We start from the raw sequence: 17,244 nt of genomic DNA, 5'->3' as shown, positions 1-17,244 counted from the left end.
CAGATTCTCTGCTATGTCGAACGTTTCTTGTCCACAGACACATAGCAGGGTTGCCGCTTTGAGGCCATCTTCCCTTATCTGGTTGACCCTAAAATAATTCTCCACCCGCGCCATGTATGAGTTCCAGCGCTCCGGGTGAGACACATCAAAATCAGATAACTGGCCATTCTTAGACATCTTAAGCCTTACAGTCTCATTAATGCCTTTGCTGCAAGCGTTGTCTTTGGGGAAGGGGTCCATTTGCCGAGCTCACTTCCAGCGATGCTGTACTGGCAGGCTGAGTTGCTATGCTGGATGCCAACTTCCCAAGCTTCAGGACCTTCTGTGCTTCCTAGATCTTCCTCTTGCCTGCAGCGATCCCACCTTCGTCGCCAGTTTTATGTTTGCAGGATCGAGGCATTAAGCGGAGACACATTGTATAAACAAGCTTCCTTTATTGATCTCTTCTCACAACCAGCAACTGCAAAAAGGCACGCAGGCCTTTTATAGTGTCCAAAACCCAGACAGTGTCAGCCAATAGAAATCCGGCTGTTTTCGCGCCTTGCACATGCCAGTCTGGTCCCAGGCAGCTTTTGGTCTGCCCGGGACCATTTACAACATTTCTGAGCCTGCTGAATGCTTCAGCAGGCTCAAGACACAACAGTGATGTTGTCTATTCCACCTTTTTCTAGCTTACCAAGCAGTAGATTGTGATCTACTTTGTCAAATACCTTACTGATATCTAACTATACTATGTCTACAGCATTTCATTGGTCTACTACTTTAGTCACTTTATCAAAGAATCAAATAAGATTGGTTTGGCATGATCTTTTTTTAACAGACCTGTGCTGGCTGCTAGTTATAACTTTGTTTGCTTCTAGGCGTTCATAGATCTTTTCTAGGATCTTCCCAGGTATTGATGTTAAATTGATTGGTCTCTAGTTTCCTGGGTCTGTTTTTTTCCCTTTCCCGAAAATGGGAACATCAGCCCTTTTCCAATCCTCAGCTACTTCCCCGGTGCTCCAGGATTTATGAAAGATGTGGTGCAATGGTTCTGAGATAACATCTGCCAGCTCCTTCAAAACTCTGGGATGTAATGTCGGGTCCTGGTGATTTATATTTGTCAATGTTGGATAGGTGTTCTCTTATCATTCTCCTGCTTATTTTAATTTTTGTTTCTAGTTTGTCTTTTGCAGTAGTTTTTTTTTTTTTGTTATGTTGGGCTATAGCTTCTTTTTGTGTGAAGATTGATGCAAAGTATGAGTTAAGCAGCTCTGCTTTCTCCCTGTTGCCTGTAATTTCCTTGCCATCTTCTCTCTTTAGTGGGCCTACATTTTCCTTGACTTTTTTCTTGTTAATGCGTTGGAAGAAACTTTTTTTTTATTATCCTTGATTTGACTTAAACTTCTGAAATGAAGGTCACAGTCTCCAAATTTCAAAATGATTGGCCAGACCATAGGAAATTCCATTATTTTGTCTTTATTTTTACTTCATAATTGATGAATTTTGTAATCCAAGTACCAGCACAATCAGATTCTGCCCTCAATTCATGAGGTAATCTTCTCTGCCATGTAACATTAGATTCCAAGCTCCATTTTTTTTTATCTCAGTGACAAACAGTTATGCATTGCGTAATTCTGGGCAAGCAGCATGAGGCTGGTTAGCACCTTGAAAGCCCCTGTCTTTTAACATTGTTTTCCAGAGTCCTTTTGTGAGGGATATGGGCGATTTTAAAATTTGATAAATGAAAATAATTTTTTTTAATTAACTGATAAAATAATGTGATATCAGCTCCATTGAGCTAAGTGGCAACACCTATGAATTGTACAATTCAAAGCGCACCGAAGATGTCCCCCCAAATGGAGACGAAACGTTTGCAATTAAATCGTCAAGCTCGGAGATCAAACCAACAGCCCAATTATAATGTAAAATTTGGACAAGGAATTCATCATAGATTTCATGTTTGCTGATGACAGGGTGATTTTTACAGAGGTTAAAAGAGAAGCCTATGGCATTCGGTTTGATGTAAGAACTGCTGATCCACATGGCTTAACTATTAATATGACAAAACCAAACTATTCATAACTGAGGATTCTCAGGCAATCATCCACTTTAATGGAGTTCAAATTGAGCAAGCTGAACAATTTCAATATCTCAGCTCATTTGTTCAAAAACGAAAAGCAACCACTGCCATAGCTGGTATCAACAATCAAATCAGCCAGGTTGCCTCAGCCTTTGGAGGACTGATATGATGTCTCTGGCAAATAAAATAGCATTAGCATTGCTAGCAAAAGCACTTCTATTAATCTTTAATATTTCCAATGCTTCTGTGTAGTGCAGAATCTTGGACGTTGCTTCCAAATTATTATAAAAAAGTTTTCCAAATATACTGCCTATGTAAAATTTTAGCAATTTCAATTTATGACAAAATACAAAATGTGACTATTGCAATGGACCCATAGAACCTCCAACTGCATATCCACATGTGGATCATTACTAGATGCAAGCTAAGTACTTTAAATTCAAATTCAAACTTCTTGCCCAAAGAATAAACAATTGACTAGCAATAGCATAGCAATTAGGTTTAAAAATATCCAGGTCATTTTTTTCAGGGGTCTCTGCAACTGGAAGTCCAAGATATTCTCATCAACCCTCTTTATGAAAGGAAATTAATGGCTTCATGAAAAAAGGGTAAATCACTACTTCCTTCAAGATGTCCCCCAGTCTAAGGTATTTTGCATCTCTCCGAGATAAAAACCAGATTTAAAATGTGGCTTGACCATGAATGCCTGTGTTGTCACCGATTCTCTCCCAGAAAAAAGTCAAGTTAAAATCTCCCCACACCATAGGCTAGAAAAAGAAAGCTGAAATTAAATCCAGCAAGATGGATTGGTGTTGATCAGTAGGAGCTGAATATAGAAACTGAGTTTTATCCTATTTTGTGTGATGATATATTACCTCAGAAAGAATAGATATGCAGCATGGCAGTGTTCTTTGATTGTTATCTCTCACTGAACTTAATTGGCAGCTGGGGTGAAGAGCATCTTTATGCAATTATGACTACAGTACCAGCTGTAAACGTCCCTGAAAGAGTCAAGAATATGCTTTGGTTACACCTTTGGATGATTAGTGTACAATACCTAGGAATGTTTTTACAAATGTCAGAAGTTACCACTAGTGTAAAATGAGGCAGCTAGACAGTTAACAGGTGCAAAGTTCAAGGACATATAATACTTATAATTGGAAGTCTGCATCGATTATCAATTTTCTCACAGGTAGAATAGTGCATTATAGTTAATCCTGAAACATAAAATGACTTAGAGGTTGACAATCTGAGGGACAATATATCCTATTGCAAATCTGGCTAGGTGATAACATCTGCAAGTAAGGATCATAGAATCATAGGACTGAAAGGGACCTTGGAGATTTTCTAGTGCAACCTCCTGCCCAAGCGGATACTTTATTCCATCCTGGACAAATGGCTTCTAATCTTTTCTTGAAAACCTCTAGTAACGGAATACCCACAAGTCCAGGAGGTAAGCTGTTCCATTGTTAATTGTTCTCACTGTCAAGAAATTTCTTTTTAGTTCCAAGTTGGATTGTATTTAGATCCTCCATGAATCCAAAGAATTATATACTTTGAATTTGAATTAAGGAAATATGAACATGGCCACATAAATTTAATAAATAAAATACATAAACACTTTCCTGTTTTTACCATGACAAAGTTAGTGAAATAATGAATATAGAAATATTGTCCATGCTTTCCTTTGGTTCATATAGGGAAGAGCTATTTGCAAGATCTTATTATCACAATATTTTCTTACTATCTTTTGTTCATCTCTTTTGCTAGGTCTGGAAATTTAGCACCCTGTTCTCCACTATCAATAAGTGGCAACTCAGCAATATTCCATCCATAGCTCTACACTTGAAAACTTGCCCTTTCTATGAAGTGGAACATAAAAAGGATCCTATTTTGCTTACTAGCATGCTTTTATCTCAAGAACAAACAGAAGAGAATTTGGTTTCCACATTTAAACGCAGACGTGGAGGTGGACCTGGTTCCAAGAAATTTCAAGAAGATTGCACTGATTTTTGAAAGCATATGTCAAAGCATTTGGGATTCTTTGAAATGCACTGCATAGTCTGCTTTAATAGGTCAACAAGGTATTTTTATAGTTTGCTGATTCGTCAGGATATTACATGCTGTGCTCTAATTTTATAATTTTTGATTCCTATTCTGGCTCTAGAAGTTCGAGAGCAGGGCTTTTCAACTGGTGGTACACGTACCACCTGCGGTACTTTACCACATGGCAGATGGTATGTGACCATCCTAGAGAAGTGTAGCAGGGAAGGGAAATGAGCCAAAGCGATCCAAGCCTGAGGGAGAGGCAACTGCAACTGCAGGAATGTCTGGGCTCGGCAGAAGCCCCAGGAGCTGGCAAGGCTCCAGCTGATTGGCTCCAGCTCCGGCTGATTGGTTCCAGCTGATTGGCGCTTCCGGAGCTGGAGGTGAACTGAAGAAAAAGGGGGGAGAGAGGCTATAAAAGGAGGTGGTTTGGGCGGGAAAAGGAAAAAAACGATAACAGAGAAAGGTTTAATCCCTTTAAACAAATGTAATTAGTTTTACTCCTTTAATTGAGTCTGTCTATGGCTTTTAAAAAGTTTTCTTTGAAGGTAAACAGGCTTAATTTAAAGCTAAAGCTTTTTGCAATTGCCGGAGCATTTCAGTCTTGGATTGCAATGTTGTGACACGTGACAAAAGGAAAAAAAATTGGAATTTATGTGTTTATTTTGAGAGCCTTTCTTGCTTTGCACTTGATTCCTGTGTCTTTAAAGATACAGGGAACGGATGGGGGGTTCATTCTTACTACCCTGTGGAAAGAGCTGAGAAGAGAGAGAGGAAGAATGGCCGATCAGCTAGCTCAGGAGTTTACAAACTTAGCAATTTTAAACCTGTGGACTTCAACTCCCAGAATTCCTCAACCAGCCATGATGGCTGAGGAATTCTGGGAGTTGAAGTCCACAAGTCTTAAAAGTGCCAAGTTTGAAGACCCCTGAACTAGCTGGTAGTGGTGCATATTAATAAATGTGGATAAATTCATCATACATTTGTCAGTGCAAAGAGAAAGTGATTCAGCAAAGGAACAGCCACTGATTAAATTAAAACTGGTACTTTTTTCCTTTTTTCTACAGTTTGTAATATTTTATTAGATTATAGAATAACATAGAAAAATACAAAAGCAAATAGTAGGACACAGTGGGGAGGAAAAAGGGGGGAAAGGGGAGGGGGAGAAAGGAAAAAGAACAGACTTCCTCTGTTGCAGTATAAGGAAGCATTAACTTTGAACCTCAACTTTTTACTTTTCTGTAATATTATAAACTAGCCCAGTGATGGCGAACCTTTTAGAGACCGAGTGCCCCAAAACCATCCCATCCCCATCCCTGCTCCACTCCCGCCCCATCTCCATCCTGCCCCCGCTCCATCCCCACCCCACCCGCCCACAGGGCCAATCACCACCTCCACAGTTTGCCGCAGATTGCCGAGGCAGCCCAGGAGCGCCATGGTGGCCACGCCCTCTGCCCGCACCCCGCAGCATCAACTACGCATAACAGTGCGTGAGGGTGGAGTTTTGTACCTGCTGCCCGGTTGCCATGATGTTGGCTATGCTGCTTCATGAGGCGCGCTCAGGGGTGACTCTCCTCAAGGGGGGCTGCTGGTAAGGAGGGGGTCATGGGGGGGAGGTGGGGCTGGGGCAATGGCGTGCGTGCCCACAGAGAGAGCTCTGAGTGCCGCCACTGGCACGCGTGCCATAGGTTCGCCACCACTGAACTAGCCATTTCTATAACAACAAATGAATCTAATCAGTAAAACCCCAAATCCCTGCCCCTTTTTTATAATCAAGTTTTTGACACCTTGCTAAGCACTGGTGTTACTCAAATACTGTCATGTCCTAAAAGTGGTACAATATGCGAAAAGGTTGAAAAGCCCTGTTCTAGAGCAGGGCTTTTCAACCAGTGGTACGGGTACCACCTGTGGTACATTGGCATCTGGCAGGTGGTACGCGACCATCCTAGAAAAGTGGTAGCGGGGGAGGGGAATGAGCTGAACTGGTGGCAGCACTGCTCAAGCCTGAGCGAGAGATGGCTGGAGCTGCAGAGCTGTCAGGGCTCAGCGGAAGCGCCAGGATCAGTGCCGCTTTCTAGCTGATTGGCGCTTCTTTGGGGCTGTCAGGGCTCAGTGGAAGCGCCAGGATCAGCGCCAGGCTCTAGCTGGAGCATGGTGCTGATCCTGGTGCTTCTGCTGAGCCCTGACAGCCCCAAAGAAGCGCCAATCAGCTAGAAAGCGGCATTGATTCTGGTGCTTCTGCTGAGCCCAGAAGAAGCGCCGATCAGCTGGAATGTTGCAGCATCTCCAGGGTCTTGTGATTTATATTCAGATGCTTGGCAACGGATTCATATTTATGACAGTCAGTGTCCCAGGGTCATGTGAAATGACCAAAACCTACTGCAACCACCCAGTGGGGGGGGGATAAAAACCAAACACCCCCCACCCCACCCCAGCTGCCAATCCTCAACAGAAATGCTCACAGCAATGAAAACCTCGGACAGGAGGAAGAGCGCCGCCAGGTGGGCAGGCAGGTGTCTTGCTCGGCTGTGGCTTGGAGGGCACTTTTTTCAGTGCCATTGTAACTTCTAAGAGTCACTAAGCGAACTGTTGTAAGTCAAAGACTACCTGTACTTTATCACTTTTTTCATTTTTTTTTTTTGGTCATCAAGTTTTTGACACCTTGCTAGGCGGCTGGTGGTACTTGGATGTTGCCATATCCTAAAAGTGGTACAATGGGTGAAAAGGTTGAAAAGCCTTGTTCTAGAGGACCTTTTTATCTATGACTATTATATATAACAATGCTATTATCTTCCATTTTTTCCTCTTTCCTATAGATTTTGTAATCTGCTGCTTATTTTATCTGGTTTATTTAAATTCTTATTGCTGTTTTGGTCTACGACTGGACATTTAATAAACAAATGTAAAAGCAATATTATTAAAAACATTAACAAATATCATTAAATATACCTAAAACTAAACTAACCCAATTGAAGGGTCAAATGTGCATTGGAATAAAATTACTTTAGCTCTGAGGAGAGAGTCTTCTATAAAACAGTTTGATAACATTGGTCAGCATGGATTTCTCAAGAAGAAGTCTTGCTATACTTTCCTTATTTAATTTTTTATTAGATTATTTATTTAACTGATTGTGAGAAATGTGGTAGACATATCTTTATTTTTTACATAACATAAGTAGAATGAAGATTCAAGTGGGATGGGGTGCCAAACAATTCAATTTGGGGCCTCTCTAATCATTAATATTTCTACTAAAGACTTAGATAAGATAGTGGAAGGAATCAAAAGATAATATTTGCAATTCAGGGTTGAACTATGGGGTTCTCTGAGTTTGGTGGTTTTTTTGCAGACGTTTCATTATCAAACTAGGTAACATCATCAGTGCTAGTAGGGAGTGGGATTTACTCTTATTTTTATATAAGCTCAGAGAGCATCAAAGATCAGTTCTGAAGACTGAACAAATTTGTGTGGGCTACATCCTTTGCACTTTAGACACATACAAAAACTTTAAACATTCTTATTTTTCATGGTAAAATGTGAACACCAATATATTAGACCCAAGGCTTAATAAATTGTTTAGGTTCTTCCTCAGTTATTTCAATAAAAGGTCTAATATTACTTGGGTTCGATTCTCACTTTCATCATCAGTTCTCTCAATTCAATCTTTTTAACCACTAGAAAGCTCCAAATGGAAAATTTCCTCAAACATATATGTCAAAGATGTACACTGCACTTTAATTGAAGGAATATATATATATATATATATATATATATATATATATTGTATTTCACAACCTGGGACACCAGAGTTTACTTTTGCAGAGGTCAGGAGATAGAGGAAGCTCTGCATACTTTCTCCTGCCCAACTTTTTTTCTGGTTGCCCAAGTCCCAAATTTTCTGCTTTTCAGATTTGATGCTTGGTTCTCTGAATCCCTAAACTTTTCTTTATATTTCCCGTTTTTTTTAATTTTTCTGCTGATTTACATTCCCAAAATTGCTACCCCCCTCCCCATTCATTGCTTATTGCCTAAACGGTCCTGATGCCCGATGTGATCCTTCAAATTATCCCTCTTGGCTCATCAAGAGTGGTATCCATATAGTTGGAGGGGGGAGGGACAAGGGAATACAATAGCTTTCTTCAGTGAAAGAAAGCCTAATCTGTTATTCCAGAATGCATTAACTTGTTGTAAGAAAGCAGATTTCATTTGTTTGTTATGAATTTGGATGTATATTTAAAAGTACTGTTTCACTGTGTATATTTGATATTAATTATGTTTTAATACTATTTTATTTAATGCTTTAATGCTCCTTGAGAGCTGCTTTTTTAGGAGAATGTCCTTGTAAGTTAAAGTTGGACAACAAATAAATTATCTAAATAAATATTTTATGTCATCACTTTTATGTATTTCATAATTTTTCAGTTTCATGATGTAATACTTTAGAATTCAGCAGCAAATATGAAGGATCTATAAAGACTGCATCTAGGCCTGGGGGCCATAACATGTGATCCTGAGGATTCAGATTTGCATCCTGCAATGAATATGTATTTAACATGAATCAGAAATGGAGAGATTGGAATACTACCTCTATTCAACCACAGAGTTCTATGAATGATTTTGGATTAGCCATTTTCTCAATCCAACTAAATTTACAGGTTTCTTGTAAAAATAAAATTAGGAAATGCCATTTACACTGCCTTGACCTCTCAGAGAACAAATTCAACATGTATGCAATAAGTGGGTCAGATTTATATCATAGGTCAGGTTTTTATTATATCCCACTATAAATAAATGTTTGCTATATGACCAGCCTATTTTCATTTCAATTCTTTTACTCTCTTGATGATACCATATACTTTTATTTGTTCTCTAATCCATGTGCAGATCTTTCTATCTTGTCTTATACTGCCGAGCATGCATTTTTCCATGGCTCTTTGCACCACGCGTAGCTTTTGTATTGATTGTGAGATTAGTGATCATGTTTCACCAGTATATGTTAGAGCAGGTAACACACACTGATTGAAAACTTTTCAGGCATAATCGGAGTTTGTTCTTGAAAATTATGACGGCAGGTGAACCAAGGCAGTCATAGACTGGATCCCACTTGATAAAAAGCATCCACAAAAGAGACCTAAAACAAGATGGATCAATGACATCAGCAAGTATTGCGGGCCCAATTGGGAAAAGAGAGCTCAGGACCGTATTGGTTGGAAACAGGCAGAAGAGGCCTTTGTCCTGCAGTGGACAGACAATGGCTAAAATGATGATGATGATGATGATAAATGTTTAACCAACTTTACTACAGGTACAAAATATTTTTATAATGTATTTTGATAAGTCTTGATAACCAAAAGCTTTCAATGACACACCTGGACATCTTATGAGCATTAATTATACTATGTGTTTAGTGTACTCTGTATTTCATTATATTTACTCTATTTTTAATTTTGTCCAGTTGTCATGAGCTGCTTAAAGTATGGTTGCTTTAAGGAGCTGACTCTTTACAGCTACTGCAACTCTTAAAGAACATTACATGTTTTTTTTTCAGGTTAGAACAGGAACCAGAAAGAAAAGGAATAGCTTTAATCAATAGCAAAGAGGCATTATCTTGAATGAAGTCTAAGGAGCTTGTTCTGAATAATTTTTGAAGCATGCACAACACTTTTAGATTTACTGTTCTTAATGCATATAATCCTCAGATAGTGGCATCGGTTCCACACACCCTACCATTGCTACCAAAAACCCAATATGAAAACTCAGGAGGGAGGTAGAGCAATGCAAGTGAGATTTAGCTAATCTCTCTTTTGCTAACTGCGAGCTAGAAACTGAAAGAGGGAAGAGACAAAAAAAGGAGAGAAAAATTAGCCGGTTTGTGCTCATGGCACTGGTGGACACACGGAGCGATCGCTCTCTCCACTGTCCGGTTTTCTCCCACTGGGAGACCCTGAAAAGGGTTGGAAGTCGCCCTGGAAGGGTGACGAGTGTGAAAAGGACCTCTGACTGATCGCGGAAGATCGCAGTAGCCCTCCCATTTGACCCAGAGCAGCTCTTCGAACTGACGGGGAAAAGATCAGCCATTAATATGGCCCATCACTAAGCCATTACTAGCCGAGGCCAAAATTACCATCAAGCACTTTGAAAGCACCACGGAGGAATTGGGTGAGATCTTACCTTCTTTGTATCCCAAGTATTTTCCTGCAAAAAGCCCCTTGAAATTTCTTCCCCCTGTGAGGAGAGAGGGAAGGGAACGTTTCCTCCCACCCTCTAAAATGGCGGCGTCTGACTACTTGGGAAAATAAAGCCTTGAAAAGAACAACTAAGTATTTGGATTTCCATCTTTTTGATATTTGGGGACCCAAAAAGTTCCTACTTTCACAGGGATCTGTTACCTTATTTACTTGTAAAAAAGATGAAAGGATAAAAACCCAGCCCGTCCTGAAAAAGATTATAAATGTTATCAGGAACATCTTGTGGTGAAGTTTGGTACAGCAAGTGAATATTATTGACTAAGAGACCTGCTTACAGCCCAGACCTGTCCTTGGTATTATCTAAGAGAGATAAAAAGCTGAGAGAACAGCTGGGTGGTCAAACTGGCTTCTAGGAACTGTGGAGGTGAACACTTACTGACTCTTCTTTAAAAAATAGCCTCCACTAAAGGACCATTCATAACTATCTCAGAAATGGAGGAGGACCAGCAACAAAGTTCGGCTAATTACAAACTTATATTGAAAAAATTCTTGAAGCTACTGAGATAATTAAATCTAGACTGAAAGATAAAGGCGTCAGCTTAAACCTACAAAATGAAACCCTGATTCCAACTAAAGAACTTACAATTCAAAACACAACAGAAGTGGAAGAAATTAATATCAAGACAGAGGATTTTAAAGAACAACAATTACAATGTACTGAAAATCTAGGCAACCAAACCCTGATTGCAACTAAAGAACTTACAACCCAAAAAGCAACAGAAGCAGAAGAAAGTAATACCAAGATGGAAGGTGTTAAATATCAACAGGTACAGCATGCTGAAAAACTAGACAACCAAACAACAACCATAAAATTGGACATGACTTTTTACTTAAACCAGACGAAACCTGAGGAAGAAGACCAGATCAAATTGAAGATAAATACACTAGAACAAATATGGAGACCTGAGCCGCCAGGGCAACAATTTAATGATTATAAATGGGCCAGTTCCTCTGGAAAATTAATAACCAGATGGTCTCCTTTGATTCAAATAACATGTGCAAGAATGAAGGGAGATCTATCTGATGATTTAAAGGCATTGGTATGGAAGCCTGGTTGGCATAAAAAGAAAGCTAGAGTTAGATTTAAAAAATAGAGTCTTTTGATTTATGATAGAAGATCCTAATGTCTCAACTAATAGGCTAAAGGGAGATTTTGAGATGAAGGGAAATGTGATTATAGATTTAAAAATTGTTGGAAAATGATAAAAAAATAAGGGATTAATTGGCTTAATATTTAGGATTTAGATTCATAAGGGAAATGAAAATTAACTATTGGAAATAGCTTCGAATTATTGTTTAGCCCAGATAATACAGATGATGGATTTGAGACAATAAAGGACACTCTATTAGTAAGTAGTGATATACTAGGATGAGAAATAGAAAATGTTTCTGAAATAAATTAAGAATATATTTAAGTAAATAATATGTGTATCTTAGATATTATAACTTTTATGTAGTGAAATAAAGGAAATTTGGGTTACTCGAAACTTAAATACTATGGATGTTAAAGGTTAAATTGGAATACCGTAATTAAAAATTAGGTAAAACTTAAAAACAGGATATGGATATGTATAAGCAAAAAATATATTGATAAATGTCTCAACTGAGCTTGCTATAATTAGAAATTTACTTGTTTAAATATGATATAGCAAATGTTAAGAGAAATAGAGAAAGAATTTTTGATGATGTAACCTGACATATGTACTAAAGATTTTGTTATTGAATTATTGATTACTCAATCACCATGCTGCTTTCTAAATACTTAAATGTAAAACTGGAAAACCAATAAAATTTGTTATAAAAAAAACCCCAAGCCATTTTCCAGAAAAAAGGAGAGAAAAATTAGAAGAAGAAAATACGTTATTCCCCTTGAGGGAAGTGTCTAATGGATTAAATGTGCAAAATAATATGCTAATTATTAGTTATTCCAAGATCCTCTAAAAATCTCAGAAGTAAGAATGTTTAAATGGAACTTAAAAGCCTGGTAGAAGACCCTATAGGGGTGGCTGGTCAGTTGGAACTCAATTCCATACTCACCACTTTTTTCAGTGGAGAAGAGAGGGAGTTGATCCGGACGGCCGCCATGGGAGTATGGAATAAAGAGAACCCCAACAATAAAATAGGAGAACAGAAGTACCCCATAGTTAGACCAAATTTGGACAACGATGATGGTAGCAACTATGAGGGAAGTAGTAAGGCAAGAGAAAGAAATAGAAAGACTGTTGTTGAAATGGAGGGAAGGAGGGCGTTGGCAACCAGAAAGAAGATGGCCACCCAATGAAATGAGAAGACCGAGCCTGCGCAAATATTTTGGGTGTGGCCAGGTCAGCCATTTTAAGAAAGATTGCCCTGTCATGAGGGAAGAGAAGAAAGTGTACCAATTGATGGAGGGGGATGAGGATGATTAGGGAGTTCAGGGGTACTTGATTTGGGCATCCCATCAAGAGCCCTTGATAAACTTATTAGTGGGACCCAATAAGGAGGAAATTGTATTTTTAATTGATACTGGAGCCTCCCGAATCTCTATTAGTAGTCTCCCTAAGGGGATAAAAATTACAAGAAAAAGTATGAAGATATCTGGGGTAAAAGGAGAAAGTTTTGAAGTAAGAAAAATACAAGATACTGAAATTTGTTTGAAAAATGGAAAAACCATATGTCTCAAGATGTTATTCATTATCTGAGGCTTGAATAAATCTGTTAGGGAGGGACACTTTTAATCTGACCATTCAATTTGGGGAAAGGGTAGAATTGCCACAGATTATGATATTAACCAAGGAGGATGAAAAATTGATAAACCCTATAGTTTGGGTCCACGAAAGCAATCGAGGGGGATTAAAAATCTGCCCCTTAAAAATACAATTGAAAGAGGGATATGAACCAGTGAAACAAAGGCAATATAATATTTCACTAGAGGGGAGAAGGGGACTTCAACCTGTAATTGATGATTTAATAAAAGATGGCCTACTTGAATCAACTATGTCCCCATTCAATACCCCAATTCTACCAGTAAGAAAGCCAGATGGCAAATGGAGAATGGTTCAAGATTTATGCCTCTTGAATGCCATAGTGGTGACTAGACATCCTGTAGTCCCAAATACTTTATTGGGATGGATTCCACCTGATCACTCCTGATTTAGTGTAATAGACCTAAAGGATGCATTTTGGGCCTGTCCTCTGCATGAGAATTCAAGAAAAATGTTTGCCTTTGAATGGGAAAACCTGAATACGGGAAGGAAGCAATAATTCCAATGGACAGTCCTTCCTCAGGGGTTCACTGAGTCCCCAAATCTGTTTGGACAAGTCCTGGAGCAATTACTAGAACAATATCAAGTGCCACAGGAGATCAACCTAATGCAATATGTGGCTGATCTTTTGCTGTCAAGGAAAAAAAAGGATAAGCTGAAGTAGGCAACTAATCAATTATTGGGCTTTTGGGGAGAGAAAGCCCTCTGAGTGTCTAAAAGTAAATTACAGTATGTAGAAAAGGAAGTGAAATATTTAGTTCATTTAATCAGTGAAGGAAAACGACACATAACTCCAGCACGAATTGAAGGCATAATAACTCACCCCTTACCAAGAAATAAGAGAGAATTAAGAAAGTTTTGGGGCCTGATAGGGTATTGTAGGTTATGGATTAACAATTATGCACAGTTAACAAGAATTTGTATGCTAAATTACTAGAGGAAAAGCCTTGGAAATTAATATGGACCCCAGAAGAAACCCAGGCCTTTGACACTTTAAAAACTGCCCTGAATACTTCTCCTGTTTTTGGCTCACTCAATCTGGAGAAGCCTTTCCATTTATATGTGAATACTGAAAATGGGATGGCACAAGGGGTACTTACTAAAAAATAGCTAGATAAGAAAAATCCTACTGCTTTATTGTCAAAAATCATGGATCCAGTCATAAGGGGATGGCTAGTTTGTATTCAGACTATTGCAGCCACAGCTATACTGGTCCAAGAAAGTAGAAAACTCACCTTTGGAGGAGCACTTATAGTTAGCACCCCACACCAAGTAAAAATCATATTAAATCAAAAAGCAGGATGGTGGCTCACTGACTTTAAAATTTTGAAATATGAGGCCATCCTAATGGAAAAGCCAGACCTAATTTTTACTATAGATTACAACCTGAATTCTGATCAGTTTCTAGCAGGAGAAAAGAATTTGGAACACTTTTGTGTGGATGTTATTGAATTGCAAATCAAAATCAGACCAGACTTGTATGATGAACTTCTTGAAGAAGGAGAGTATATATTCATAGATGGGTCATCAAGAATAGTAGAAGGAAAAAGGAGAAGTGAATATGTTATTGTGGATGGACAAAGTAGAAATCTTTTAGAAGCTGTCAGTTTACCCAAAACTCGGTCAGCTCAAACTTGGGAATTACATGCCAAAAGTAGGCTTTGCAACTACTGGAAGGGCAGAAGGAAACTATATACACAGACTCCAAATATGCTTGTGGGGTAGTCCACACCTTTGGAAATATTTGGCTAGAGAGAGAATTAATAACGGCAAAAGGGAAGGAGATGGGGCATGAAGAATTAGTGAAAAAGGTCATGCGAGCTCTGCAATTACCAAAAGAAAAGGACATCAGAAAGGATCTAGTTTTGAAGCCATAGGAAATAACTTAGCAGATAAAGAAGCAAAGGAGCTGGGAATGATGGAGGAAGCAGAACTGTTGTATGTTCCTTCAGTTCTTGAAGAAATAATCCCAATATTTAGTGAGAAAGAGAAGAAAGAATTGACAAATATAGGGAAGGGAAATGGGAATTAACGGATGGATGCCAAATGCTTAATAAATCCCTAACTCGAGAAATCTTGAATATTCTTCATGAAGGGAGTCATTGGGGTTCTCAAGCTTTGGTAGACTTGTTCTTGAGAAGGTATGGATGTAAAGGAGTATACACTGTGGCTAAACAGGTAACAGACAAGTGTATAACTTGTAAAAAGATAAATAAACAAATTTTAAGAAAAACTACCTCAGAAGGAAGGTCTCCAGCTTTGAGACTTGTCTGAACATATTCAAATCGGTTACACAGAGCTGCCACGTAATGGCAGAATGAAATATCTGCTAGTAATGGTGGATCATTTGACAGGATGGGTAGAAGCTTATCCCACAGCAGTAGCCACTGCCTCTACTGTCATAAGGATCCTGCTAGAGCATATTGTACCAAGATATGGAGTAATGACTCATATTGGCAGTGACCAAGGGACGCATTTTACCTCGAGAGTCCTAAAAGGGGTGATGGATACATTGGGGATAAAATGGGATCACCACACTCCCTGTAACCCTAAATCTTCTGGGAAGGTGGAAAGAGCTAATGGATTGATTAATTTTTTTAAACAAAATTAATACTAGAATTAAAATTACCATGAACAAAGTGCCTCCCTTTGGCCCTGTTGAGATAAAGGACTAGACCAAGGAAAGACCTGGGGTTGTCCCCATATGAGATGTTATTTGGGGTACCTGACCTGGGAGGGGTTGAGAAAAAGGAAGACATAGAATTAAGAGACAACATGATTAGAAAGTATGTCCTTGATCTGTCCAGACTGACATAGAGAGAACTTTTGACCTGGATTTGAAATTCTGATGGTTGAACCTCTCCTCCAGGGTCACAGGACCGAACTTTGCATGCTTGGCCACCCCGACTGCATTTTATGATGCTCTTGCCAAAAACCAGCCCTTCCCTCTAGCTTATGGCAAAACCAGGCCCCTAGGAAACCATTGCTTTGCTTCCTGATGGTGTCTTGCTTAACAACATCAACAAACAAAATCAGGTTGTTGACATGACTGACACATTTCATGACCATTAGGCTGTACCACCATAATGGGCAGGTTCCATTACAGTTGTGTGTCAAGGACAACCTGAATTTGTTCCAGTCCAATTGTGAAAATGTTCCCTTTCATACATTCCCTCCTGTTTCCATGGCTCTGTTTGATGCCGTTGGAAGAAGCAAAGCTGGGATAAAAATGTTGAACCAAAGAATGCAGCCTTAAATCTCTGAATTTCTCCCCTGCAGCTTCTCCTCACAGCTCTACCCTCCTTTTCTAGCTGTTTCCTAAATTCTTAAGCAGCAGCTCCATTTCTCCATAAAATAAGCTGAGAATACTAAAAAGCCTCTAAACTGCCCAGTCTGGTCACTTCCTAATTCCCTGCTCTGTTTTCAAGGGAAATAAGGGCATTGCATGGTCAGGCCAATCGTCTCTCTATTTACCTATTTGTGAAAAACATACCTCTGCAAAACATGCAGCATAATCCTTTCTCCCAGCCTCGTTTTCGAAAAACAAGTATTCAAACAAATCAGGAATGAGTCTCTCCGGAAAGTCATCCATTCTGCACATCCACATTGCTCTGAAAAGGCGAAAATGCTCATATTAGGGGTAGAAGATCTCCTTTCCAAGTAGAGAAGTTAAACATCATCTTTTAAAGTCCCAAGAAGGGATTCTGCACTTTACTTTCCTAGAGAGGCAAAGCCTTTGTGTTGGTCCTTGGGATCTTTGAGCATCTCCCAGCCATGGTCTTTGTTGATGGCCTCCAAAATGCGGGATTCAGTCTTGGCTATTTTCAAAATCTGGTTTTTAGTGCCTTTTCAAAGGTCGGCATGATAGCGTCAATAAAATACTTGGGTCCCCCAACAGCTTGTGGAGCAGTGGATGTTACATGGTTTTGTAACTTCTAGATGGTCTTTGAGGGAAACCCCATGGGGACTTAGATGTCATAATCCAACTGGGATACGAATAAGGCAGGAGCCTCCCAATTCACCATGTCCCATTCCTTAAGACAAAAATCAAGATTCTTGCATATTCCCTCCCTACCCTGTAAGCAAGACCCTCAATAAGAAAGATTAAAAAATGGGAAATTAGTACCTGCTCTTCACACCCGTCCCA

At 39.2% G+C, this 17,244-nt stretch overlaps 2 protein-coding genes across 2 annotated transcripts in view; both read left to right on the top strand.

Moving 5' to 3' along the window:
* Positions 1 to 4,478, top strand: part of FBXO40 (F-box protein 40) — a 45,326-nt gene extending 40,848 nt beyond the window's left edge. The window contains exon 4 of the mRNA XM_039322788.1: positions 3,833 to 4,478. Within this exon, the coding sequence (XP_039178722.1) occupies positions 3,833 to 4,078 (246 nt within the window). The 3' untranslated portion in view covers positions 4,079 to 4,478. The remainder of the gene's footprint in view (positions 1 to 3,832) is intronic.
* Positions 1 to 17,244, top strand: part of SYCE3 (synaptonemal complex central element protein 3) — a 78,560-nt gene that overhangs the window by 40,848 nt on the left and 20,468 nt on the right. The window lies entirely within an intron of this gene.

This window comes from Crotalus tigris, unplaced genomic scaffold, assembly GCF_016545835.1.
Source record: "Crotalus tigris isolate CLP2741 ecotype Arizona unplaced genomic scaffold, ASM1654583v1 scf7180000024124.1850442, whole genome shotgun sequence".
NCBI classification, from domain to species: domain Eukaryota; kingdom Metazoa; phylum Chordata; class Lepidosauria; order Squamata; family Viperidae; genus Crotalus; species Crotalus tigris.
This window is presented reverse-complemented; position numbering and strand designations above follow the sequence as displayed.